Consider the following 27170-nt stretch of genomic DNA (forward strand, 5'->3'; position numbering starts at 1 on the left):
TCCCTAATAGCCTGGGAGCGCAGTGAAAGATGACCCAAGTGGTTGGGGTCCTGCATCCACTTGAGAGACGTGGAGGAAGTTCCTGGCTCCTGGCTTCAGCCCAGCCCAGCCCTGGTGATTGTGGCCATCTGGGGAGTGAACCAGCAGGTAGAAGATCTTTGTCTCGGTCTCTCTCTGTAACTCTGCCTTTCAAATAAATGAATGAATTACATGATTATTCTTTCTTTCAAGTTGGACTTCTTTCTTGAACTGAGGTTCAAAAATAGAGCAAAACAGAGCAACTTAATCTCTTTTCCTTTGAGCAAGAGCCCATCTGGATGATCAAGACTTACCATCAAATTGATAGTGCATAGTTTGATGGATGCGTTCTGTGACACTGGCCAGCCAGTCTTGGAAGGATAAAGTCACTTGGGCCTCATCTAACAGCTGACCACAGGCTAGCAAAAGAAGAAAAGACAACTTCTTAGAAACTTTTTTCTTACAAAATAAATGCTTAATTGAAATTTGAGAAAGTTGAGCTTATGGGCCTGGCGCGATAGCGTAATGGTTAAGGTCCTCGCCTTGTGCGCCCCGGGATCCCATATGGGTGCCGGTTCTAATCCCAGCAGCTCCACTTCCCTATCAGCTCCACTTCCCATCCAGCTCCCCGCTTGTGGCCTGGGAAAGCAGTCGAAGACGGCCCAAAGTCTTGGGACTCTGCAGACCCACGTGGGAGACCCAGAAAGTAATTCCTGGCTCCGGATTGGCGCAGCACCAGCCATTGCGGTCATCAGACGGAGGATCTTCCCCTCTGTCTCTCCTCCTCTCTGTACATCTGCCTTTCCAATAAAATAAATAAGTCTTTTGTTTAAAAAGAAAGAAAGTTGAGCTTTAATAGAAAAAATGGAAGTTGAAATTCAAGGAAAGTAGATAAATAAGTAAAATAGAAGATTCTCAGACTTTTTCAAAAGTATTTACTTAGAACATACAAAATAAAAGGCTTTGAGAGACTAAGAGGTGCAGGACATTTAACCACAGAAATTCAGTAGTGTTTTACTACCAAACTACAGGCTGAAAATGGCTCTACAATAGCTGTCCTAGACGTCTAGGGGTTAGGTTTCTTCCTAATCAATTTGTGTCTACATTCCTCAAAGGAAAAAAAAAGTTTCATATCAAGGTTGAGTTGAGTGATACATTTACCATGGGTTGCTTTGATTGATGTTTTTCTACTTAAAATCTACAATGTTGTACATGGAAAGGTCCTCCTCTCTAAGATGAGGATCTCAGTCCCAATGACTTTCAGATTCAACACCTCCCACTGGGACCAACACTGTGCAATAACACCCTGGCTGCTCCCTGTCCCATCCAGCTCCCTGCTCATGGATCTGGCAAAGCTAGCAGAGGATGGCCCAAGTGCTTGGCCTGTGCACCCAAGTGGGAAACCTAGAAGCTTCTGGCTTTAGATGGGCTCAGCTCTGGCCATTGCAGCCATCTGGAGAGTTAACTAGTAGATGGAAGCTCTCTCTCTCTATAATTCTGCCTTGCAAATAAGTAAATCATCAAACAAACAAAAACCTTCCACAGATCTATCTTCCTATTTTGCTTCTAAAATATTTTTATATGTGTGAAATCTTTTAAGAGTTAAAAAATTTTTTTTGTTTGAAAGACAGAGTTATAGAGAGGAGAGACAGACAGATCTTGCATTGCTGGTTTACTCCCCAAGTGGCTGCAACACGCAGAGCTGGGCTGCCCTGAAGCCAAGAGTCTGGAGCTATTTCTGGGTCTCCCATTGGGGTGCAGGGACACAAAGATTTGGGCTTTCATCCGCTGCCTTCCCAAGGCATAAGCAGACAGCTGGATTGGAAGTGGAGCAGCCAAGGCTCCAATCGGCACCCATATGTGATGCTGGCACCACAGACAGACGTTTAGCCTACTAAGTCATAGTGCTGACCCCTCACCTTTTTATATACAGAGAAAAATGTCATCCATTCTACTCATTTGAGACTAAAATTATCATAGATAAACGTGATTACTATTTTAACTGAGGTTACTTTCTTTTTCATTTTCCCTAAAGGAAATGGTGACCCATTGTTAAAAAAAAAATCTACCTGATAGTTGATCTGTTTACTTCCTGACCTTCCAAAAACAGCTGTATTTACAATGTATAACTTCTTAATGAATAAATGAATTTTCAGTCCTGCATTATCTAATTATATATTGGTCTTATTTTCAAAAACATCCAGGTCTCCCACATGGATATAGGGGCCCAAGGTAGGGGTGATGTCCAATTCTTGACCAGGTAGCTGCGTTATATGGCTAGTCATATCAAAGCAAGTTTTTAATAAGTACTGCAAAAGTTGAACTAAACTCTTTTTTGTACAATTTATAAGGAGAGTTAAGAAACTGCTGATTACCCTAAGCCTAAGCATTGAGTAGAAAGTTAACATTTTTAAACATATAAATAACATTCAAATTAAGTCATTCTGTCTCATAAACACAGAAAAATGGCCATGCCAATGTTTCTTAGGTGTATCTTCAAGCTTCCCTGGCTTTGGAAAGTAAGTGGCACCTGCCCTTCTCAACAAAGTGCAATCACTGCATAGTTGTAAAATACACATTCCCTTCAACTTTGACTCGCTGCATGAGGGCAGGGGGAACAGGAGGAACACATCCTACACACACTGCCCAACCCTACCAGGAATGATGCATTTAAAGGCATAATTTAGTTTCTTGCTTTTGTTTGTTTTCTTGCTTGTTTGATTTTAGTAATCTGTAAGGCATTTCTTGCACAGTTTTAAAAACTTTTGTAGAGATATGTATATTCGTGTGAAATAAGAAACACAAAACTTGCATACTCTGCACAGATTCTCCGAAAAGCAGCGTTTCATAAAACTGTAGTGCAACATCACAAGCAGGAAGAGGACGTGGTACAATCCAGTGACTTCACTGAGATTCCATGTTGGTGTGCACACACACAGATGGATGCAATTTTTCCACATGTGTAGACTTCTGTGACCACCACATGCAGGAAATGAAGGGAGTCATGACAAGACTCCCTCTACCACCCTTTTATCGTGACTATTACTTCCTCCTGAACCCTCTGTACCCTTGACAACCAGCAAGCTCTTTTCCCAACACTGTGGTTTCAGACATAACTGAGTTTTGAGCATGATTTAAAACTGGTGGACAGGAAAGACCTCAGCTTCACGCCTGCAAGTGTTGTTGTCAGCAACTTTGGGGACCACCACGCCCACAACACTTCTTTGCTTACACTGCTCCTGGATTGTGTAGACCGACCCTCCACCACTGCAGCCTGTGCTGGGGAAGGGAAGGGAACTTACCCTGCCTCTTTAATGAAGAAGCAACCACAGGCTTTTTCAGGCCACTTTTTCTTAAGTTACTGCTCACTGCATCTTGAGGCAATAGTGAACTGTTCATCTGTGGGCCTAAACCACAAATCATGACAGTGTTTAATAACCTGTCTACACAATACGAATTAATTTTATATTGATTTCTAAAGTGTCTAAAACATACAAACAATCCTTATTAGTTTCAAAATCAGTTTCACAGATTCTGTAAGGAATTTGCATTAGCCATTATACATAAAATTTTAACTTCTTTATATTCACAAAGGAAATTAGGGATTAAAAAATAGAAGAAAAAAATTCACCCATTATTCCCATCTCTCAATCAGGATTAATTTTCTGGTGAGTAATCCTCTATTTTCTATATTTGCTTTGCTGGTTTTGTGATTTTAAGTAGCTGTGATCATAGCAAGATCACCAAATAGAGTAAAAAATCATTAGTTTGAATTTCAGAAAAGCAAGTTTTTTTTAAAATTCCCTAATCCTCTAATTTAAATCTTTTTTTTTCATTTATTTGACTTTATTTAATGACACAGTTTCACAGGCTCTGGGATTCCCCCTCCTCTCCCCCCATGGAAGCAACAGTTTTTTAGTAAATTATGTTCCAAATATTGCATGGGAGATAATTATACTAAATAAATTACTCACTACTTATCTAAAATCCAAGTTTTTTGGTTTTTTCAATCTAAGATGCAGAGAGAGAAAAAGAGAAAGCATGCTCCCATCCACCGGTTCATTCCTCAAATGGAGGCAATGGCCAGAGCTGGGCCAGGTCAAAGTCAGAGCCAGGGGTGTCATCCAGGTCTTCCACATGAGGTAGAGGATTCCAAGCTCTGGTGTCATCTTCCACTGCTTTCCTAGGTCATTAGCAGAGAGCTGGATCAGAAGTGGAGCAGCTGGGACTTGAACCAGAACCTGCATGGAATCCTAGGATTGCAAATGGAGGCTTAACTTGCTGTGCTACAATGCCACCATGCTCCCCTCCAAATTCTTTACAATGATTTTTAATGGCTGTTTATAACGGTTCATTTAGCTTCACCATGTTAACTCGTTTTCAGCACTGTAAATAATAATAAAAATAGCTGGACAAAATGCTTTTCCTATTATTTCCTTTAAAAACACTGTTTGGAAATAGTACTATTAAATCAAAGGGTAAGGATTTTTTTCTCCTTTTCAGAGTTTTGAATTTTCTTAGATAATGTAAACATTTAACAACAATCTCTACCCAATATTGCTTCCAGAACTGACTCCATAAAACACTGAAATGACACAGTCCCTTTGTTTCTGCACTTGACTTCAACTTCTCAGCCCACGGACTCCTGTGCATACTCATTTGGCCACTTTAAGGCTCAGTGACAGATGCTGCAGGCTGCATTTACTGTTAAAGCCAGTCACCCCACGCTAGCCAGGCACGCCTCGACTGCCACCTGTAACTGTGGACTTGTCATCTTTACATCTTTACATCTTCAGTCACGTTGGGCGTTCAGCACATGGTTCGCCTCTACTTGAGATGCCCACATCCTGCGCTGAGGTGCCTGGCTTCAAGCCCTGGCTCTGCTCTGCAGACCAGCTTCCCACTGAGGAGCACCCTGGGAGGTGGCAGGTGGGAGCTCAGGGGGCTGGATTCCTGCCTGGGACATGGGGAGATGCGGAAATAAGCTCCTGGCTTCTTGACTTTGCCTGGTTCGGTCTGGGCTGGACTGCTGCTGCTTGGGGAGTGAAACAATGCGCTGAAGCTCTGTTTCTCTGTTTTCCCTGTTTCAAACACACAAATAAATTTGCTAATTTGGTAACAGAAGTATCTTGTTTTAATTTTGCATCTCTAAAATGTGCACATTTCTCTACTAACTAGTGAGTGAGTCTGGGGTTTGGTCCATCGAAATGGACCAGATGATATCTTCATTTTGTTTAGAATGGAGGTCCCTGGACACTCAGGTAGTATAACACTTCAGCATTATCATATTGACTTATGAGACCTTAACTGAAACAGGAATCAAATATTTGAATTTTAACATATGTGTGTGTGTGTGTACAAATGGTCCCGACTAACAATAGTTCAATTTACTGATTTCTTTTTCTTAGAATAAAAACATTTTATTTTTTTCCATTTTTTTTTAAATCTAATGATTGTGGAACTACACAAAGGTACAAAAGCAATATCTAATTGGTGGAAATTATACTTAACATTTGAATATCCCTGGCTAGTACTGCATAGTAGGACACTCTCTCCAGAGAAGCCAAGTGCTCATGAGGAAAAACAAAACAAACTACTAATCCACAGTGTGCTGTGCTGCGAAGCTATGAGGTGCAAGGAGTATTAAGTGCATTTTCAACTGACAGGATTCTCAACTAATGATGAGCTTATCGGGAAGTAAGCCCACAGAGCTCAAGGAGTGGCTCAGTGCTATGGATCTTCACATGCTGAAATTGCAAACTGTATTCCTAAATCAGTGTGGCAGATACAACTAACCATTGTCACAAGGTTTTGTCAAGCCTTCTCTGGGGGTGGCTTTTTGGTACAGGACTGAGGTCAACCACTTCAGAGGCCTAAATCCTACATGAGCGCTCTGTGAGAATCCTCCCTTTTCTACCTTTGACCCCACTTCCTCTTAACATGCATCCGGGGGGCAGCAAGCCATGGCTCAGATATGAGGGTCCTGGCCACCCACACGGGAGACCAGGGTGGGGAATTCACAGATTCCTGATTTCATCCTGGCCCAGCCTTGGCTATTGCAGTTATCTGAGAAGTGAACCAGCAGCAGAGAGACTTCTGTCTCTTTCTATCAAATAAAACGAAAAACATTGGGCCTGGTACTCTATCAACTGGCTGATCCTCCACCTCCAAGTGCCAGGATCCCATAGGGGTGCCAGTTTGTGTCCTGGCTGCCCCACTTCTCATCCAGCTCCCTGCTTGTAGCCTGGGAAAGCAGCTGAGGATGGCCCAAAGCCTTGGGATCCTGCACCCGTGTGGGAGATCAGGAAGAAGCTTCTGGCTCCTGGCTTCATTTAATTGGGTAGTGAACCAGTGGATGGAGGATCTTCTCTGTCTCTCCTTCACCCTGTAAAAATCCTACTTTTCAATAAAAATAAATACATCTTAAATTAAAAAAATATATATTCAGGAAGGTTAGGATCTAAGATTAGCCTGAATTGGAGTTGAACAAACATGAAATAAAAATGGAGTTTTGGGGGAGGGCAGCATGGTGGTTTAGTAATCTAATCCTCCTCCTGCAGTGCCAGTATCCCATATAGGCACCTGTTCTAGTCCCAGCTACTCCACTTCTGATCCAGTTCCCTGCTTATGGTCTATGAAAGCAGTAGAGGATGGCTCAATACTTGGGTCCCTGTACCCACGTGAGAGACCAGGAAGAAGCTCCTGGCTCATCTCCAGCTACTGCAGCCATTTGGGGAGTGAACCAGTAGATGAAGAATCTTTCTCCTCTCTCTGTCCTTCTCTTTCTGGAAATATTTCAAATAAAAATAAAGAAATCTTAAAAAAATGGAGTTTGGTTGTTCTTACTTTTGGTCAATAAACCAATTTTAAACTTGATGTGACAAGGAATCAGCAGAAGAGGATAAAACCTTTTTTTAGGAAAGAAGTTATAAGAACAAACATGATTTCTCAGAATTGCTGAGACGCAGTGAATGATACAGAATGCAGTGAAACAGCCTTTAAAAAATACCACAACCAAACCGACCATCTAACCAAGCTGCCTCTCACCGGACACTTCGTCCTTTTTCCTCTTCTTGGGCTTGGAGGCGGCAGCCTCGCAGGCAGGCACGGCTGACTCGGAGTGGCAGCCTAACTGAGGCATGATAATCTCTTTAAGACCTAAAAAAAGAAAATATTGCCAAATTATAAATACTATTGATTACTAACACTACTAAACTATAAGAGTTATAGTATGGCCCCTATCTACAGAAAAACTAAGTCATAAAAATTCAAAACCCAAAACAATGAATTATAGAGTATTTGCCCACTTTAAGTTGAGCTTAAAAAAATTTTTTTTTAATTTATTTTTATTGGAAAAGTTAGACAGAGAGTAACATCTTCCATCTGATGCTTCACTCCCCAAGTGGCCGCAATGGCTAGAGCTGAGCCAATCCGAAGCCAGGAGCCAGGAGCTTCTTTCAGGTCTCCCACATGGGTGCAGGGTCCCAAGGCTTTAGACTATCCTCGACTGTTTTCTCAAGGCATAAGCAGGGAGCCAGATGGGAAGTGGGGCTGCCTGGATTAGAACTGGTGCCCATATGGGATCCCAGGCGTTCAAGGCGAGGACTTTAACCATTATGCTATCGCGCTGGGCCCTATTTGCTCACTTTAAAAATAAATTCCTGAGGCCACCCCAGGGGCTTATAAGGTTAATCATATGCATGTGGCGCCAGTGTCGCCTGTGGAGTTTCTGTTTAGCTCCTCGCCAATGTGCCCGGGAAGAAAGCAGAAGATGACCCCAGCACTGCAGCCCTATCACCCGTATAGGAGACCCGTAAGGCGTTCAGGTTCCCAGCTTCCACTCTGCCTCACCCTCGCCACTGCGGCCATCTGAGGAGTGAACCAACAGTGGAAGACTCTCTCTGCTACTTGCCCTTTCAACTAAATAGAATATCTATAAACATTTTATATTTGTAAATTATATACATATATTCGAGATGCATTATCTATCTACTCTTTACTTATGTGAAAGGCAGAGTTACAGGGAAAGCATAAGAGAGATCTTCCACCTGCTGGTTCATCCCCAGATGGCTGCAATGGCTGGAGCCAAGTCAGGCTCCTGTGTGTATACACACACACACACACACACACACATATTTGTTTCAAATATATATATTACACACACATATATTTGTTTTAAAAAGTTCTTTTGTGGGCTAGCATTGTGGCATAAAGGGGAAAGCTGCCATGTGCAATATTAGCAGACCAGTCTGGGCACCACTTTGAGTTCAGCTGCTCTACTTTCTTTCTTTTTTTTTTTTAAAAAAAAGATTTATTTTTTTTTTTTTGGAAAGTCAGATATACAGAGAGGAGGAGAGACAGACAGGAAGATCTTCCGTCCAATGATTCAGTCCCCAACTGAGCATAAAGGCCAGTGCTGTGCCGATCCGAAGCCAGGAGCCAGGAACTTCCTCTAGTTCTCCCACGCGGGTGCAGGATCCCAAAGCTTTGGGCTGTCCTCAACTGCTTTCCCAGGCCACAAGCAGGGAGCTGGATGGGAAGTGGAGCTGCCGGGATTAGAACCGGCGCCCATATGGGATCCCAGTGCGTTCAAGGAGAGGACTTTAGCCATTAGGCCATGGCACTGGGCCCCATCTGCTCTACTTTCAACTCAGCTCCCTGCTAATGTGTCTGGGAAAGCGGTGGAAGATGGCTCAAGTGCTTGGATCCCTGCACCCACAGGGAGACCTGAAAGAAGCTCCTGGTTCCCGACTTTGGCCAGGCCGGGACCAGACCTTAGGGCCATTTGCATGTACCATCTGACAGAAGTGCTCTCTATTCCTCTCTATAATTCTGCCTTGCAAATAAATAAAAATTTAAAAAAACAAACACCAAACCCTTGCCAGCTTATTGAAGGCAAATTAAAACCAAAAAAGTATCCCAAACTTGTTCTTTTGTTCACAGATTATTAATGATCATTCAAAATGAAAATAGTGTCTATAAGATAAAAGTTTGTCAATGACAACAGACACAAAAACTTGATGAAGAAATTCTCAAAGGTTTTCTTTTTCTTTTTTTTTTCAAAGGTTTTCTTTCAAGTGAGGTGATAGTTTTTCCCATGTTCAAAGCAAACAAACCAAAATAAGGGATTTTTTTCTGTGTTCCTTGTTAACACAGAGCATTTGCAGAGAAACAGAAAAGATCAAAGTGAGACTAGCTTGGCTTAGATTTACTGTATCAACAAAATATCCAAGTTTCTTGATCCTTCATTTTAATCAATGAACTAAATAACCAGCAAGCTTTCTGTGAGTATGTGGACTGGGCTAACATGAAGGGTTGTTTCCCATTTGACTTATATAGCCATCTCCAAATGTACCAGCAGCCAAGCTTGCGTTTGCCACTTAGAAAAACCAGAGGCCACTGTATCAATCACACCTCTTACCGCTGGAGTCAAAATTTAGGAAGTCTGAGAACTCTTGAGCCAATGACTCATCACTGGCAAAGGCACAGATGCAGGCAAAGAAATGAATGCATCTCTGGGCGGCTTCGTCCTTGGGGGCGGTTGCTTTGCTCGCTTTCAGTGTCTGGCAAGAGCAGAAGAAGCGGCGCTCAGGCAGGCTTTTGGGGCTGATTTTCTGCACAAAAGACGTATGCAAATAGCCCAGGCTGTGCTTCTGGCTTGCCTTGCACTTCACCACCAGGATGTTCTTCGTGATTCTTTGCACCAGGGGGCCTGTGGGTGCAGTGGCCAACTGCCAGATGGTCTGTTTGGTTTCCGGGGAGGCCTGCATGGCATTCAGGACCGAGCTCTTGAGGGTCAGAGGGGTGGCTTCCGCCTGGCAGTTCACAGCCAGCTTAATGTGCTGGCACTGGTTCTCCACGACACCCTGGGTGGCAGCCTTCAGGCAGGAGGGGACGTAACACCGCCCCGAGCTCAGCTGGGTGATGATGGTCCCATCCACCGTCTGGATCGTCGTCTCTGAGACACCGAGCTCCACAAAGCACCGGTAATCAGGGCCCCGGTCTCTCTGCCGCACGGAGTAGACCTGCAGATCGGAACCCGTGATGATTTTGACAGCTTCCACGCTAGGTTGCTTCCGGGCCCCGTAGCGGAAGATGGTTCCGCAGGTCTTGTTTTTACAGCTCAGCCCCCGGGTTCCATTGTATGTGCCACATCGCGGACACTTTCTGATTCCCCTCAGTGTGGCCTTCCCCAAGTCAGACAAGAAAGCTGGGACTTTGGTCCTCAGTGAGTTGGGTTCCATTTTTCAGAGACCCTAAAAAGGCAATAAATACATCAGTGTGAGTATACAGTCACACACAGAGTTAAAATCACATAGGATATCTAATAGAGAGAGTAAAATGTAAACAAACTGTCCACTGGTATGGGTGTTTGAGCTAGAAGTTAAGACAGTTCTTTGGATAACTGCATCCCATATTGGAGACCCTGGTTTCCAGTTCCAGTTCCATGTATGAGTACAGCTTCCTGGGCTATTTCCTCAATGGATGAGCAAATCTCTCTGACCAACAAATAAACTAAGAAGCTATTGAGGGGCCCGGCGGTGTGGCCTAGCAGCTAAAGTCCTCGCCTTGAAAGCCCCGGGATCCCATATGGGCGCCGGTTCTAATCCCGGCAGCTCCACTTCCCATCCAGCTCCCTGCTTGTGGCCTGGGAAAGCAGTCAAGGACGGCCCAATGCATTGGAACCCTGCACCCGCGTGGGAGACCCGGAAGAGGTTCCTGGTTCCCGGCATCTGATCGGTGCGCATCGGCCTGTTGCGGCTCACTTGGGGAGTGAATCATCGGACGGAAGATCTTCCTCTCTGTCTCTCCTCCTCTGTATATATCTGGCTGTAATAAAATGAATAAATCTTAAAAAAAAAAAGAAGCTATTGAGGCTGGCACTGTGTAATGAGTTAAACAGTTAACTGTAATGCCTTCATTCCATATAGGTGCTTATTGAGTCCCAGCTGCTCCACTTTCAATTCAGCTTCCTGCTAATGTGCCTAGGAAAGCAATGGAAGCTGGGCTAGGTATCTGGGCCCCTGCACCCACATGGGAGACCTAGATGAAGCTCCTGGCTCCTGCCTGGCCCAGCCCTGGCCATTGAGGCCATTTGGGTACTGAATCAGCCAGGTGGGAGATAGCTCTTTCCCCATCTCTCTGTAACTCTGCCTTTCAAATAAGTAAAGCAAATCTTTAAAATTAACAATTAAACATGACTTTGTATAAAAAGAAAGAAGCTCTCTAGGTATCTTCAAAGCATACCTCAAAACAACAATTTAAAATCTCAAAAAAGTAACAGCAATAGAAACTTCGCCTTTCATGACTCCATATGTTTAATTTTTACTCAGTTACTACTTATATGAAAGGGAAGGAGAGGCAAACAGTTATTCTATCTGCTAGTTCATGCACCAAATATTCATGAAAGCCAGGAGGACAGAAGTCAATCTCCCTTACAGGTGGCAGAAGCCCAAGTCCTTGAGCCATCATCTGTCACCTGCAGTGTACACATAAGCAGGAAGTTGAAATAAAAAATGGGGCCCAGCACAGTAGCCTAGTGGTTAAAGTCCTCGTCTTGAACACACTGGGATCCCATATGGCCGCCAGTTCTAATCTCGGCAGCTCCACTTCCCATCCAGCTCCCTGCTAGTGACCTGGGAAAGCAGTCGAGGACGGCCCAAAGCCTTGGGACCCTGCACCTGCGTGGGAGACCAGAAAGAGGCTCCTGGCTCCTGGCTTCAGATCAGCTCAGCTCTAGCTGTTGTAGCTGCTTGGGCAGTGAGTCATCAGATGGAAGATCTTCCTCTCTGTCTCTCCTCCTCTCTGTATATCTTCCTTTCCGATTAGAGAAAACAAAAAAAGAAGAAGAAAAGAAAAGAAAAAAAAAAAAGACATCAAAAATGGAGCTGGGACTTGAACCTGGGCACCCCAAGATAGGATGTGGGTGTTCTAACCTGCTCACTGTACTAAATGCCCACTTCTCTAAACATGTTAAATGTCCTTTTAAGTATTTATTTATTTTTATCTATTTGACAGAATGAAAATAAGGGAAAAATAAAGAGAGAGAGACATTCCATCTGTTGGTTTACTCTCCACATGGTCTCAACAGCTGGTCTGGGCCATCCCAAAGCCAGGAACCAGGAGCTTCATCTGGTCTCCCACATCTCCTATCTTTCACTGCTTTCTCAGGAACAGTAACAAAGAGCTGGATTGGAAGAGGAGCGGCTGGGACTTGAAGTGGTGCCCCATACAGGATGCCAGCTTTGTAGGCAGCAGCTTAACACACTATGCCACAACACTGACCTCTCTATACAGTTTTCAAAGCCCACATGTATCTAGGTTTGACCCTATACAATGACTGAAGTAAGTTAACCTAATTTTTACCTGCAGAAAGTTTTGTTTGTTTTTGTTTGGGAGTACAGGAAAGATAAATTTCCCTTCCATGATTCCCCATAAAAAAGCAGCCAAGTCCTCCTACCTGTGCCAGGTGTCGGGGCATCTGCAAAACAGTGTAGCCTGAATTTATAGGCCCTGCCCCGAGTTTCATCAGTGTGTGAAGATCACATAGGAAAGGCAAGGGCATAAGCACTTGCACAGTGAGTGTTCTGAAGTCAGAACTCTCTGGTGTAACAATGCAGACATTCTGCTACTGGCTTCCTGAACAGCCAATGGTAAAGCTCCCGCCCTGTGTTCCACAAAGAGGCCCACTGACCTACATGGGAATCTTGCGTGTCATCCTTGCGCAGGGGCCATGCTAATCTTCTCTGTATCGTTCCAATTTTAGTATATGTGCTGCCGAAGCAAGCACTACATGGGAATCTTAGCCATCTCCAAAGAAACAAGTTACATTCATTTTTCTCTTAGGACTCAGACAGGATAGGAATCCAACTCATGCCACTTACTTGAGGATTATTTGGCAATTCTTATTAAAATGGTTAATTGTTTTATACCAAAACAACACTAATGTCATCCCACGGTCAACAAGAACACCTAGGTTGGCCCAGTGTGATGGCTCAGTGGCTAAATCCTCACCTTGGACATGCTGGGATCCCATATGGGTGCTGGTTCTAATCCTGGCAGCTCCACTTCCCATCCAGCTCCCTGCTTGTGGCCTGGGAAAGCAGTCGAGGACGGCCCAAAGCCTTCGGACCCTGAACCTGTGTGGGAGACCCAGAAGAAGCTCCTGGTTTCAAATCAGCTCAGCTCTAGCCATTGTGGCCACTTAGGAGGTGAACCTGTAGATGGAAAATCTCTCTGTATCTCCTTCTCTCTTTAAAGCTGCCTTTCCAATAAAAACAAATCTTTTTTAAATAAGTACCTAGGGTTAAATATTCATCCTTCCCAATAGTAACGTAAGTTATGCCTTTCGGATGCTTTATGCTTTTCAAAGTGCTTCCACATTATTTCATTGGAATGTAGAATACTGACATCTCATTTAAGCCAAGTAATTGCTATACAGACAAAAACAATGGAAGGACGCCTGAGGTCGGCCACAGGGAGCAGTGCAGCTCTCACCAACCAGACTAAAGGGTGTGAATCTACCTGTGACTTACTCCCAGTACCGTATTATTACAAATTCCAAACATGTAGGAAAAAGGCATTCTTTCTATGCTCACTAGATTTTGCTAATATTTCTTCTGTTACATATTTATCCAGCTCTCGCTCTGTCAATCTCTTATATTTATGTATTTCAAAGGCATCAGTTCAGCACGCATATTACTAATTAAGTTTAGTTTTTTTAAGATTTATTTACTTATATTACAAAGTCAGATATACAGACAGGAGGAGAGAAAGAGGAAGATCTTCCGTCCAATGATTCACTCCCTAAGTGAGCACAATGGCTGGTGCTGTGCCAATCCAGAGCCAGGATCCAGGAACTTCCTCCAGGTCTCCCACACAGGTGCAGGTTCCCAAGGCTTTGGGCTGTCCTCGACTGCTTTCCCAGGCCACAAGCAGGGAGCTGGATGGGAAATGTGGCTTCCAGGATTAGAACCGGCACCCATATGGGATCCCGGCGCGTTCAAGGCGAGGACTTTAGCCGCTAGACTCTGGCACAGCGCTGGGCTCAAGTTTAATATTTTTAATGTTTATTTATTTATTTATCTTTTTTAAAGATTTATTCATTTTATTACAGCCAGATATACAGAGAGAAGGAGAGACAGAGAGGAAGATCTTCCGTTCGATGATTCACTCCCCAAGTGAGCCGCAACGGGCCGATGCGCACCGATCCGAAGCCAGGAACCTGGAACCTCTTCCGGGTCTCCCACGCGGGTGCAGTGTCCCAATGCATTGGGCCGTCCTCGACTGCTTTCCCAGGCCACAAGCAGGGAGCTGGATGGGAAGTGGGGCTGCCGGATTAGAACCGGCACCCATATGGGATCCCGGGGCTTTCAAGGCGAGGACTAGCCGCTAGGCCACGCCACCGGGCCCAATGTTTATTTTTTAAAAAGGCAATTTTATTGTAATTTTTTTTCTCATGCTTTGGTTTTGAAAATCAGAGAAACAGAAACAAATCTTCCACCCACTAGTTCATTGTCAAAATGTGTGCAACAGTTGGGGCTGGGCCAGGCCACAGTCGCCTGGACTCCAGCTGGGTCTCCCATGCAGGTGGTGGAACCTAAGTACTTAAGCCGCCACCTACTGCCTCCCTGGGATGTATATTAGCAGGAAGCTGGACTCAGAAGCACAGCTGGGATTTGAACCCAGGCATTCCAATAAGGGATGTGAATTAAAAAAAAAAAAAAGATTTATCTATTTATTTAATTGAAAAGTCAGAATTACATGAGAGAAGGAGTGACAGAAAGATCTGTTCACTGGCTCACTGCCCAAGTGGTCAAAATGGCTGGAGCTGAGCTGACACGAACCCAGGAACCAGGAGCTTCTTCTGGGTCTCCCACGCAAGTGTGTGGTCCCAAGGCTTTGGGCCAACCTCTGCTACTTTCTCAGGCCACAAGTAGGGAGCTGGAAGGGAAGTAGAACAGTCGGAACATGAACAAGCACCCATTTGGGAGCTCGGTGTGTGTACGGGAGGACTTCAGTCACTAGGCTATTATGCCGGACCTAGGGATGTGAGCATCACAAGGTACATCTTAGATACTGCATCTTGAAGCAGGCTGGCTGTTAGCACTGCTTCCCCTACCTCCCACCCCTTTCCACAGGATGGCCTTGAAGAAATATTTTCCCTCCAGATTTCCCATAGTGCACTGATTAACAAACTGGAAAATCTAGAATGTCTGCCTTTCACTGGTGCCATGACCTAGTAAAGGGAGTATCCACTATCCGCTGAACAAAGTTTTGTGAAGTAAGATCTCTACCAGTTTCTCTACCTTGCCACTATGGACACTGAGGACTTGGACACTGACTGGATCATTCTTTGTCCATTGTAGGAATATTCATCATCATCCTTACTTTTTAGCCACTAGATGTCAGCAGTACCTTCACTTTACCTGTAAAACAGCCAGAAGTGGGTAGGCACAATGGCTCAAGTGGCTAATCATTAACCTACAAGTGCTAGCATCCCATAGTGGTGCCAGTTCATATCCCGGCTGCCCTACTTCACATCCAGCTCCCTGTCCGTGGCCTGGATAAAGCAGCAGAGGATGTCCCAAAACTTTGGGACCCTGCACCCACATGGCAGAACCAGAAGCTCCTGAATCCTGGCTTTGGGTTTGCTTAGCTCTGGCTGTTGTAATGATTTGGGAGTGAACTAGTGGATGGACGATCCTTCTTGCCATCTCTCCTTCTTTCGGTAAATCTGCCTTTCAAATGAAAATAAATCTTTTTTTAAAAATTGACAAAAGTGGGGGCCTGTAACACTGGCATCCCAGATGGGACTTGTTTGGGTCCAGGCTGCTCCACTTCTGATATAGCTTCCTCTAATGCATCTGGAAAAACAGCAGAAGATGGTCTGTATCCTTGGGGCCCTGCACCCATGTAGAAGATCTGCAAGAAGCTCCTGGTGTTGGCCCGGCCCCGCCCTGTATGTTACCATTTGGGGGAATGAACCAGCAGATGCAAGACATCTTTCCTACCTTTCTCTTGTGACTCTTTCCAGAACAAAAAAAAAAAAAAAAAAAAAAAAAAAGACAGGGAAACACTAAGTGCCTTATGTAGCAATCACCATCACAGTGCATGAAGGCTAAAAAAAAAAAAAAGAGAGAGAAAAAAGAAAAAAGTGAGGATAGCTCTGAAATTCAATGGGGTGTAAGCCACTTGTTTTTCCCTCTCCCTCTCTTTCTATAACTGTGCTTTTCAAATACGCAAATTTCTAAAGAGAGAAACCAAATTGTCTCTAGATAAAATGCAAAAATCTTCTGGGGGTAACACCACCCCGGCTCAAACCTAATGATCTAGAGGCATAGCCTATTCACACACCATTTCCTTTTAAGCTCAGTGAACTTCTTTTGTGGGGATTCTCACTCAGCCAGACAGGGTCCTTAGGAGAATAGTTTTCCAAGGTCCAAACATGAAGGAACTAGTGTGTTCTTTCCCATCAGCTGACTCCATGATCAAGACCTGAATCTGCACACCCCTCCTAAAACTGTTCTGCGCCTCAATTGTTAACATATGCCTTGTTAGAGTTATAAGCCGGTTTGGACTATCCTAAAATTCACCAAGTTCAATAAAAATGATGCTTCAACACTATAAAATGCTAAATATAAAAATGAAAATAGACACGAGACAGCTGAATAGTACCCTATAACCATTTTAAGGTGTATAGCAGCCGGTTGTGTATAAACTAAAATTAAAATGTCAATGAAGTAGTCACAGGATGTGGTTAAGAACTTGCATTTTCTAACATATTGGTCACTCAATACCATGTCAATTAACTCCATAGTGTTGTAAATTGTTGTTGATGTTGTGGCTTTTCATTGGATCGGGATGATATTCTGCCAGCTCTACTTTCAGACCAGAGATGATCTCCCCAAGAAATTGTTGAGTTTATCTAGACAATAAGATGCTGGACTCTATGCATGGTACATGCTTGCAATGAAGGAAACATGACTGGATTTAAACTGTCCTACTGCAACAATGTGGAGGAATCCATCATGGGGGTTGGGAGAATCCCAGAGCGTATGAAACTGTCATAAAAATAAGAAGAAAAAAAAAAGAAACTGTGTCATAAAATGAAATTAAAAAAAAAAAAAAAAACCCTGCTGGGCTGGGGGAGGTGGCTGGGAGACCTAGGTTAACCTGAATAAACCACCTTTATGCCTTAAAAAAAAAAAAAAGACCTGATTCAAGGCCTTTTTTTTTTAATTTGCAAAAAGCAATATGCACTGTTTATACATTATATATACATGAACTTAGCAAAAACTTAAAAACGTGATTGATGGTTTAAAATATCATCAACATGGAAAAAATATTTCTGCTCATTACCAAGAGTTTACCATTTAATCACGATGACGCTACAACAGGGTAGAAGTTGGTTAGCATGCTCACGTCCAACACTAGAGCTGGAGTAACTCCAGCTTCCTGCTCAAGTCAGACCCTGGCAGGTAGCAATGACGACTCAAGCCACTCCTGCCATTCATTTGGGTATCTCGGACTGCATTCCCGGCTCCTGGCTTTAACCTCAACATTGCAGGCATCTGGTGAGTGGGCTCTTGATCTCTTTTCTGTCTCATTTTCATAAAGATTTATTTTAAAAATCCCTTTGTAAGATTTATTTTTATTTAACAGGCATGACAAAATGATCTTTTTTTATTTTTGATGATTTTTACATAGTTGATTAGGGTGCAAAGGGTCAAGGGCTACAGGAAAGTGGGTGAGACCACTGTTTCCACATTCTCATTTTTCCTTCCTGTATCTGGGGGAAGGGAGTAGATAAAGGGAGAAGCCACACTCAGCCTCCCAACCATCCCAGGGTCCCCAGTATGGGGCATGCTCTGAGGGCACTACTCAAGTGGTTTTGATAGTTCAACAGTTCTGAATTGCTGCCAGAGAATAATCTTTTCAACCCCTAGTTTACTCTCCAGATGGCTGCAATGACCAGTGCTAGGCCAAGGTAAAGGAAGCAGCATGCACCTCCATTTTGGTTTCCGATATGGGTAGCTTCCCATAGGGGTAGCTTCTTCCACTACTCTTTTTTGGGGGGAGGGGGCGGAGACTGATTTGATTCTTCCTTTATTTATAGCATTACCAAATGAAATTATCTCACACTTTAGTTACTACATATTCATACGTCAGCTGTCAACCTGAGTGCTTGTAGAGATGGTATTCATCTTCACTTTGGTCTTGAGATTTCACATACTGTCATTTAGTAGTTTATGAGTTTACAAAGAAATGAGGGTCAAGTTTAGTGTAGGAATGACTGCTAAGACTTCAGTTTCTAAACACACATTGCTATTCCCACCCCATTCGGAACACCACTGGTTCCACCCATTCCCTCCAGTATACCCTGGATAACCAGGGTATATAACTGGTTAACCAGAATGCCAACAGCCAGATTCTCCGAGAGAGAGAGAACGCCCAAGGCTGTGGCTCCTGCTTGAATGCTGACCTTCTCTGGGTTTAACCCAGGTCTTCTAGCTATTGCAGCATACATGGTTACATTTTAAACATGTCTACACCCTGCAGTGACCAGCTGCTTTTGCAACAGCTTGCTGTACTGCTGGAATTGGTCCTGTTGAAACACTGGGTGACTGTTCCTGTTTCATCTGTAAGAAAGTAAGGTTTTACTCAGACATGGCCTCTGTGGTTTTCCTGGGGTGAGGAAACTCATCTGTCAACTTCACTAAGTCCTTTTCTAGAAGACACAATAATTGATAACAATCTCTTTGTTAATGTGGTGAACCTCCTGTGTGCTCTCTGTCCCATTCTGGGGCAGAACTGCAACCTCATCACCACGTCTACTCAACTGCTCCTTATTATTGTTCGCCTACCAGGTCTGCTGTAATACCCATGTGTGAATTGTGAAAAGCATCAACGGAGGCTGGCACATAGAACGGACCTCAGCAATCCTGATGCATGCGTCCCAGGGAGCCAGGAGAGGAGCCTTGTTCATGCTTTCCACTGGAGTCTCCTGCCCCTGTTGACTGGGCTACTTGGCCCATGGTGCCGTTTCAGTCTGATCCCCAGGGCATTTGTCAGTACAGTAGTGAATGCCTGCCTGCACCCACACTGGCTTACAGGTTCTGCCCACACCTTGCTGCCTGCACACGTCCACACACGACCTCAGATGCATGGTAGGAGTAGCAGGGACCAGCTTCAAGACTGTATGACTGGGCCCGGTGCCATGGCCTAGCCTTGAATGCACTGGGATCCCATATGGGCGCCGGTTTTAATCCTGGCAGCTCCACTTCCCATCCAACTTCCTGCTTGTGGCCTGGGAAAGCAGTCAAGGATGGCCCAAGGCATTGGGACCCTTTGCCCGCATGGGAGACCCGGAAGATCTAGGCTCCTGACTTCGGATCAGCTGGCTGTTGCTTGGGGAGTGAATCAACAGATGGAAGATCTTCCTCTCTGTATATCTCACTTCCCAATTAAAAAAAAAATCTTCAAAAATAATAATACTGCATTCTAGGGCCCGGTGCGGTGGCCTAGCTGTTAAAGTCCTTCCCTTGAACATGCCAGGATCCCATATGGGAGCCGGTTCTAATCCCTGTGGCCCTGCTTCCCATCCAACTCCCTGCTTGTGGCCTGGGAAAGCAGTCAAGGACGGCCTAGAGCCTTGGGACTCTGCACCTGTGTGGGAGACCTGGAAGAAGTTCCTGGCTTCAGTTAATTGGATCAGCGCAGCACCGGCTGCTGCAGTCACTTGGGGAGTGAATCACTGATGAAAGGAAGATCTTTCTGTTTCTCCTCTCTGTATATCTGACTTTGCAATAAAAAAATTAATAAATCTTTGGAAAAAAATAATACTGCATCTTGCACTGCAGCACAGAGAGCTAGGTCACTGCTTGCAACATCAATATCCAATTCTGGTGCTGACCCCAGTCCTGACTACTCCACTTCTTTTCTTTTTATTTATTGGAAAGGCAGATTTGCAGAAAGAGAAACAGAGAGAAAGGTCTTCCATCTGCTTTTTCACTCCCCAAGTGGCTGCAATGACCAGAGCTGAGTTGATCCGAAGCCAGGAGACAAGCCTTTTCCAGGTCTCTCACGCAGGTGTAGGAACCCAAGGCATTGGGCCTCCTCGACTGCTTTCCCAGGCCACAAGTAGGGAGCTGGATGGGAAGTGTGGCCGCCAGGATATGAACTGGAGCCCATATGGGATCCTGGCACATGCAAGGTGAGGACTTTAGTGACTAGGCTAAACTACTAGGTCCACAGATTTATTTCTTTGAGAGGCAAAAAAAAAAAAAAAAACAGAGACGGAGAGATAAAAGAGACAGTAAAAGAAAATTTTGAGAGATTGATCTTCTAATCAATGTTCACTCTCCACTTGGCTGCAATCTGGGCTGGGCCAGGCCAAAGCCAGGAGTCAGAAACTGCATCCTGGCCTCCTACATGGTTGGCGCGGCCAGAGTATTTGGGGCATTCTTTGCTGCTTTTCCAGGTGCATTGGCAGAAAGCTGGCCTGGAAGTGGAACAGGCAGGATTCAAACTAGCCACTGTGTCATAATGCTGCCCATGAAATGTATGTATGTGTTTGAAAGGCAGAGTTACAGGGCTGGGAGGACACTAGGAACAACAGCAAAAGAGTTATCTTCCATCCACCGGTTCACCCTCTAAAGGCCTCCAATGACCCAGGTTGGGGGATGTCAGAACCAGGAACCAGGAGCTACATTTCGGTCTCCCATGTGGGTGCAGGGGCCTAAGTAACTAGGGCCATCTTTACTGCTCTCTCAAGCAGATTAAAAGGGAGCTAGATATGAAGCAGAACAGCTGAAACTTGAGTTGGCACTCCCTCAAAGGCAGCTGGTTAATGTGCTGCTCCAGCCTCTAAAACACACAGCTTTACGGAACTCAGAAGGGGTATAGACTAAATGACAAAAACTCAGAGTACATGAGCTACACATGAAAAGTTTCATCAATACATGATTTTACTTTTTATTTATTTTTTTGTTTCTTTTTTAAAAAAATAGGTTTATTGATATATACTTTACATATAACATAAAACTCATTTTAAGTGGATAATTCAGTAATATTTATTAGTTATATACTTGGGAACCCATCACTACAATATAGTTAAAATTTTGTTTAAGATTTATTTTTGTATTTACTTGAAAGGCAGTTATAGAAAGAAAGGGAATAGAGAGATCTTTCATGTACTGGTTCACTCCTCAAACGGGTGCAATGGCCACTCTAAAAAATCTGTATGTTCCATAAAGTCGCAGGGCTCCCAGGACTTGAGGTATCTTCCACCTCTTACCCAGTTCAACATACATCAGCAGGGAGCTGGACTGGAAGTGGAACAGTCAGGACTCAACACGATGCTAACATAGACATCACAGGTGGTAGCCGCACAGGGGACAGCTTAACCCATTACACCACATTGCCAGTCCCCAATTTAACACTTAAAAAGGGATAACTGGGGGTGGGAGGGTTAGTGTTGTGGCACAGTGTATTAAGCTGCTGCTTATGTTTCCTCACTGGAAGATCAGCTAGAGCCCTGGCTGCTCTTGCTTGCCACCCAGATTCTTGCTAACATGCTCGGGCAGCACCAAATGTGGGATCAAGCTTCGGGTGCCAGCCTGGCTTTGCCCTAGCTGTCATGGACACCTCACAGTGAACCAGATAGGCGAGCTCTCTCTTCTTATGTCTCCTTGCCTTTCAAAAAAAGAAAATCTTCTGCTTATAAAAGTGATTTTTACAAAAGCTTTAGTTGTTTTTATGTTGAAAGGCAGATATTTACAGACAGAAGGCAAGACAAAGAGAGAGATCTTCCACCCAATGCTTCACTCCCCAAATGGCCACAACAGCCAGAGCTAAGCTAATCCAAAGCCAGAAGCCAGGAGCTTCCCCAAGTTCTCCCATGCAGATGCAGGAGCTCAAGGATCGGAGCCCTGCACCAGGCCACAAGCACGGAGCTGGATGGAAAATGGAGCAGCCGGGACATAAACCAGTGTCCATATGGGATCCCAGCAGTGGCACGAAGATTAGCCTGTGAACCACTGTGCTAACCCTGTAAAGTGATTTTTTTGTGTGTTAAATGAATCATATTCAATAAAGATGTTATATTTAAAAAGAGCAAAACTATCTGAAATCCAAACACCACAGGGCTAATATTCTGAAATAAAAGCTTCTACAAAAGGAAAAGGGATAGAAATCTCAGAAAACGGAATAAAGCACCTAAAAAGATAGTTATCTGACCTAACAGTAAGAAGCGAATTGCAACATACCGCTATGGCAAAGGGACAAAACTGTGTAAGCCATCAGTGTGAAGTGGGAGATGTGCAGAAAGAGGCCTCGACACTCGGTGGCGGCGGGGACCACCATGGGCTCTCCAACGCAGAGCAGGGTGAACGCTGTCCTAGCCAACCCGGTTCTAAGATGCTATGCCTTCCAGTTTCACTTGTGTGCGCCTGGTGCCAACAGGGACCCTGACTGTGAAAGCTGTCCATACACGCACATGAAGAAGCAAACTCACAGCTCGTCAGCAGAAGTGACTAAACACACAACAAAACGTTAAGAAAAAAAAAAACAGTCGGGTCTATGTATACAGATAAGGAACAAATGTCGAGATGTACTGCGAAACGGAAACAGATGTGGTACTTTCTGTCAGATGTTACAGTCGCGGTGTTGGAAACAGCGAGGCACATGGGGAACACCTCCGTCTCCGTGCCATCGAGCTGACAGCTCCGTTTGTACTGTAGGATCCGACATGGAAAGCACATACCCATGTTTGCACGATCGCCACAACCCAAACAACGCCCACGGAGCACTGAGCGAGAGGGTGCCAGGGCAGCGAGCTCAGCCTCGCTCCAGAGCAGGGGTTCTGGGTCCAGGCACCGTTCCCTTGGACACCTTCCCGGCTCGGAGGGGGTGGCAGAACGCTTGCCAAGCACACTTCGGGCAAGAGAACCACCACCGCGAGCAAACAATGAAACCAGCTGAGCGTCCTCCGTGCCAAGCCTTGTCGATGGGTCATCACTCTCGCCACCCTGATTTCGTCCCCGTCGAGACGGTTGGACGAAATCATCAGAGCCCGGCAGGTGTCTGACTCTGTTTCGAGTTTGGAATCTGCTGGATTCCCTGTCGTCGCACAAGGAAGCGGCAACGGCAACGACTGCCCGGCAAAGAAGGGCGAACGGCCGCCGGGACCTCGAACACGCACGCCGGGAGCGTCAGGCCACAAACCACGCGTCCCTCTCTGCCCGGCTTCCGGGACGGACTCGCCGGGAAACACAGCTCCCGGGACCCGCTTCCCGGCATCCTCCCCGAGCAGCCGCTCACTTCCGGTCCCGAGTAGGCCCGAAGAGAAGCATCACCTTGCCGGCGCCCTACTCCGTAGAGACACTCTGCTCTGGGATTCCCAGTTCTACACCCACCGTCCCGCAGCCGCCCAGGAATCCTCTCTCGTCACAGCCCCCTTACCTGCCTGCGCCCCCCCGCGGGCCCCGGGACCCCTCCGCTGATGACCGCCCTCACCTCTTCTCTCTTCGCCTGCCGCGGCCTTTTACAAATGCGGCCAAACTGTTCGCTGTAACGACAGTCGTCATTGGTCAGAGACGCCCACGCGCGGCAAGCCCCCGCCTACCTCGGCTCGCGCTGTCTGATGGGAGTTGTAGTTTCTTAGGGAGGCTTGCGAGGCGGTGGGGCAAAACCTGTGCTCACCTGGACAATCTGTCGCTCAGGGCTAGTCTGTTGCTGGGTCATTTCTGGCCGACCTGGCTGGTATGGAAGGCATTAGTTTCACTAATAATTCAAGTAAAAGCCTCCCGGTTTTGTTACATTAACAGATGTTGGCTGGGACTTAGCAATTGCTTCAAAGTCTTGCCCACCAAACTACGTGTGTGTATATGAATGAAAGAGAATTTTTAAAAAGAATTCTGATAATACTGTGTTTTATATGCCTGATTTATTAACGCAAACCGCTGGGTGAAAGCAGTTTTTATAACTATATGTATAATTTTTAAAAGATTATTTTTATTGGAAAGACAAGATACAGAGAGAAAGATCTTTAATCCGCCAATTAACTTCCCAAGTGGCTGCGACAGCTGGAGTTAAGCTGATCTGAAGCCAGGAACCAGGAACCTTTCCAGGTCTCCCCCATGGGCGCAGGGTCTCAAGGCTTTGGGCCATCCTCTACTTTTTCTCAGCCACAATCAGCCACAATTAGGGGAACTGGAAGGGAAGTGGAGCAGCCAGGGCACGAACCGGTGTCAATCTGAAATCCCGATGCGTGCCAAGTGAGGACTTCAGCAGGCTTAAAAAGCAGTCTAATTTTTTTTTTTTAAAGTGGAAGTGCTGCTACTCGCATCTAGTGAGTGGAGACCGTGAATGTTGCTGAAGATCCTGCGATATGCAAGACAACCTGTGACAAGAGAATTATCGAGTAGCCAGGGTGGGGGTGGCTACTGTGGTGGCCTCAGTGGCTGCTGAGGGACAGCACTGTGGTGCAGCAAGTTAAGCCACAGCCAGGAATGCTGGCATCCCCTATGAGTCTTGAGTGGTCCACTTCCTGTTCACCTCCCACCTTCCAGTTCACAGCCTGGGAAAAGCTTCTCAAGAAGATGCAGGTCCTTGCGCCTCTGCTACCATAGGGGAGACCAGGGTGGAGTTCCTGGCTGCTGACTGCAGTCTGGCCCAGCTCCAGCCCCTGCTATTGTGGCCATCTGGGGGGTGAACCAGTGAATGGGAAGATTCCTCTGTCTCTTGAACTTTGCCTTTCAGATAACATAAAAAGCAAAAAGCCTAAACTACGGAGCAAGAGCTTTTGTGCTCCTTCTCCTCTCAGACACCTGTTGTGGTCACTGGGTGGGACACTCCCCCACCCCGTGCCACCGGGCCCTTGCCATGGGAAAGCTCAGCAAAGCAGCCCAGCAGAGGCTGCAGCCCTTTAAGGACATCAGTTTGCCACTCACTGGGGCTTCATTCTTTGCGTGTTTCCTGGGTTTAACAGGGTAGATTCCATGTTCTGAGCCTGCTTTGGGGATAAAGGACTGTTCACCTGGACTTGCTAGCAGGCATGTGACAAGGCAGTGTGGTGTGTGTGTGCTCTGGTGGGGACAAGACACTGCATTTCCCAGCCACTGTATGCATGGCATGGGGCGCCACTCAGATGTTCTCATCCCTTACCAGTTTGTCCCAAGTAAAATGCACACCTCAGGTTGGAAATGGTTACAGATTACAAAAATTCTTTCTGTTTACATCCTGCCTACAATTGTCATGAGCAGTGCTCTTTGTTAAATACTTGAAGCAATTAAGAAGATAAGCTCATGATTTACTTAAAAACAAATCCACGTAATTCACAGACAGATAGCTGCTCCTGAGTAATACACTGACAGCTACAGGAAAGTGAATGATCCTGTTTCAGGTAGGTTTTTCTCCTTTTAAATTTTTATATTTTTGGGAGCAGCACAATGGTTCAATTGGATAATCCTCCTCCTGGAATTTGGGACACCATATGGGCACCAGTTTGTGTCCTAGTGCTCCACTTCCCATCCAGCTCCCTGCTTGTGGCCTGGGAAAGCAGTCGAGGACGGCCCAAAGCCTTGGGACCCTGCACCCACCTGGGAGAAGCTCCTGGCTCCTGCCTTTGGATCAGCTCAGCTCTGGCCATTGCAGCCATTTGGAGAGTGAATCAGCTGATGGAAGATCCTTCTGTTTCTCCTTCTCTCTGTGTCTACCTTTCCAATAAAAATTAATAAATTTTTAAATATCTGACTATTAAATTTTGTCTATAATTTTTACTGATTTGTTTGAAAGACAGAGTGAAAGAGAAATTTCCATCTCTAATTCACTCTCACAAAGCCCTCAACAGTGAGAAGCATGCCTGGAAACGGCCAGAAGTCTGGTGCTTCATGGGCTCTGTCATGGGGGTGGCAAGGGACCCAAATCCTGGAGCATCACCTGCTGCTTCCCATAGTGTGCATCAGCAGAAACCCAGAACCTACAGAACTATATCACAAAACAAAATAAAATGTTTTTTTTTTTTTAAAGTAGCGGAAACTTGAATCCAGGCACTGTCATATGGATTGCTGTCATCTTACTTACTGAGTAAAAAGCCTGCTTCCCAGTTTTGACTTGTGAGAACCCCTACTCACTAGTTTACTACTGAAATGTCCATAACGGCCAGGAGGTCAGTGACTTTAGGCTGTTGGGCTCAGCATTAACAGGGTACTGAAGTTAGAAAGGGGACAGTGCAGCAACCCAAACACGCCCCTATGGGAGGCAGCAGGGTATGGCCGGCTACTCCCTCATACCCGGCCAGTTGATCTTGTCTCAATCCTCTGCTCCATTTTATTTATTTTTTTTTAAGATTTATTCATTTTATTACAGCCAGATATACACAGAGGAGGAGACACAGAGAGGAAGATCTTCCATCTGATGATTCACTCCCCAGGTGAGCCACAACGGGCTGATGCGCGCCAATCCGAAGCCGGGAACCTGGAACCTCTTCCGGGTCTCCCACGTGGGTGCAGTGTCCCAATGCATTGGGCCGTCCTCGACTGCTTTCCCAGGCCACAAGCAGGGAGCTGGATGGGAAGTGGAGCTGCCGGGATTAGAACCAATGCCCATATGGGATCCCGGGGCTTTCAAGGCGAGGACTTTAGCCGCTAGGCCACGCCGCTGGGCCCTCTTTTTTTTTTTTTAATGAATTTTCTTTAAAGATTTATTTATTCCATCACAAAGTCAGATATACAGAGAGGAGTAGAGACAGAGAGGAAGATCTTCCGTCCGATGATTCACTCCCCAAGTGAGCCTCAATGGCCAGTGCTGTGCCGATCCGATGCCGGGAACCAGGAACCTCCCCCAGGTCTCCCACGCAGGTGCAGGGTCCCAATGCATTGGGCCGTCCTCGACTGCTTTCCCAGGCCACAGGCAGGGAGCTGGATGGGAAGTGGAGCTGCCGGGACCAGAACCAGCGCCCATATGGGATCCCGGGGCTTTCAAGGCAAGGACTTTAGCCGCTAGGCCACGCCGCCGGGCCCAAATATTTCATTTCTTGAACAATGCTTTTCTTTCTTTATTTTTATTTTTTAAAGATTTATTTATTTTTTCATTACAAAGTCAGATATACAGAGAGGAGAGACAGAGAGGAAGATCCTCCGTCCGATGAT

At 45.4% G+C, this 27170-nt stretch overlaps 1 protein-coding gene and 1 pseudogene across 3 annotated transcripts in view; both read right to left on the minus strand.

The window, feature by feature from the left end:
- Positions 1-23589, minus strand: part of C8H2orf42 (chromosome 8 C2orf42 homolog) — a 41353-nt gene extending 17764 nt beyond the window's left edge. Inside the window, exons 1-5 of one of the 3 annotated variants that reach the window (XM_058667925.1) lie at positions 23482-23589; positions 9440-10274; positions 7066-7176; positions 3321-3425; positions 333-437 (exon numbers count right to left, since the gene is read on the minus strand). In XM_058667925.1, coding sequence (XP_058523908.1) covers positions 333-437; positions 3321-3425; positions 7066-7176; positions 9440-10262 — 1144 coding nt within the window. In that variant the 5' untranslated portion in view covers positions 10263-10274; positions 23482-23589. Of the gene's footprint in view, positions 1-332; positions 438-3320; positions 3426-7065; positions 7177-9439; positions 10275-12478; positions 12631-23481 lie in introns of those variants that run through there. The other 2 variants (XM_058667924.1, XM_058667926.1) reach the window with 2 other exon arrangements.
- LOC118760709 (U6 spliceosomal RNA) lies at positions 12711-12808 on the minus strand (annotated as a pseudogene).
- Positions 23590-27170: the final 3581 nt, after the last annotated feature.

This window comes from Ochotona princeps, chromosome 8 (genome assembly GCF_030435755.1).
Source record: "Ochotona princeps isolate mOchPri1 chromosome 8, mOchPri1.hap1, whole genome shotgun sequence".
Lineage (NCBI taxonomy): Eukaryota > Metazoa > Chordata > Mammalia > Lagomorpha > Ochotonidae > Ochotona > Ochotona princeps.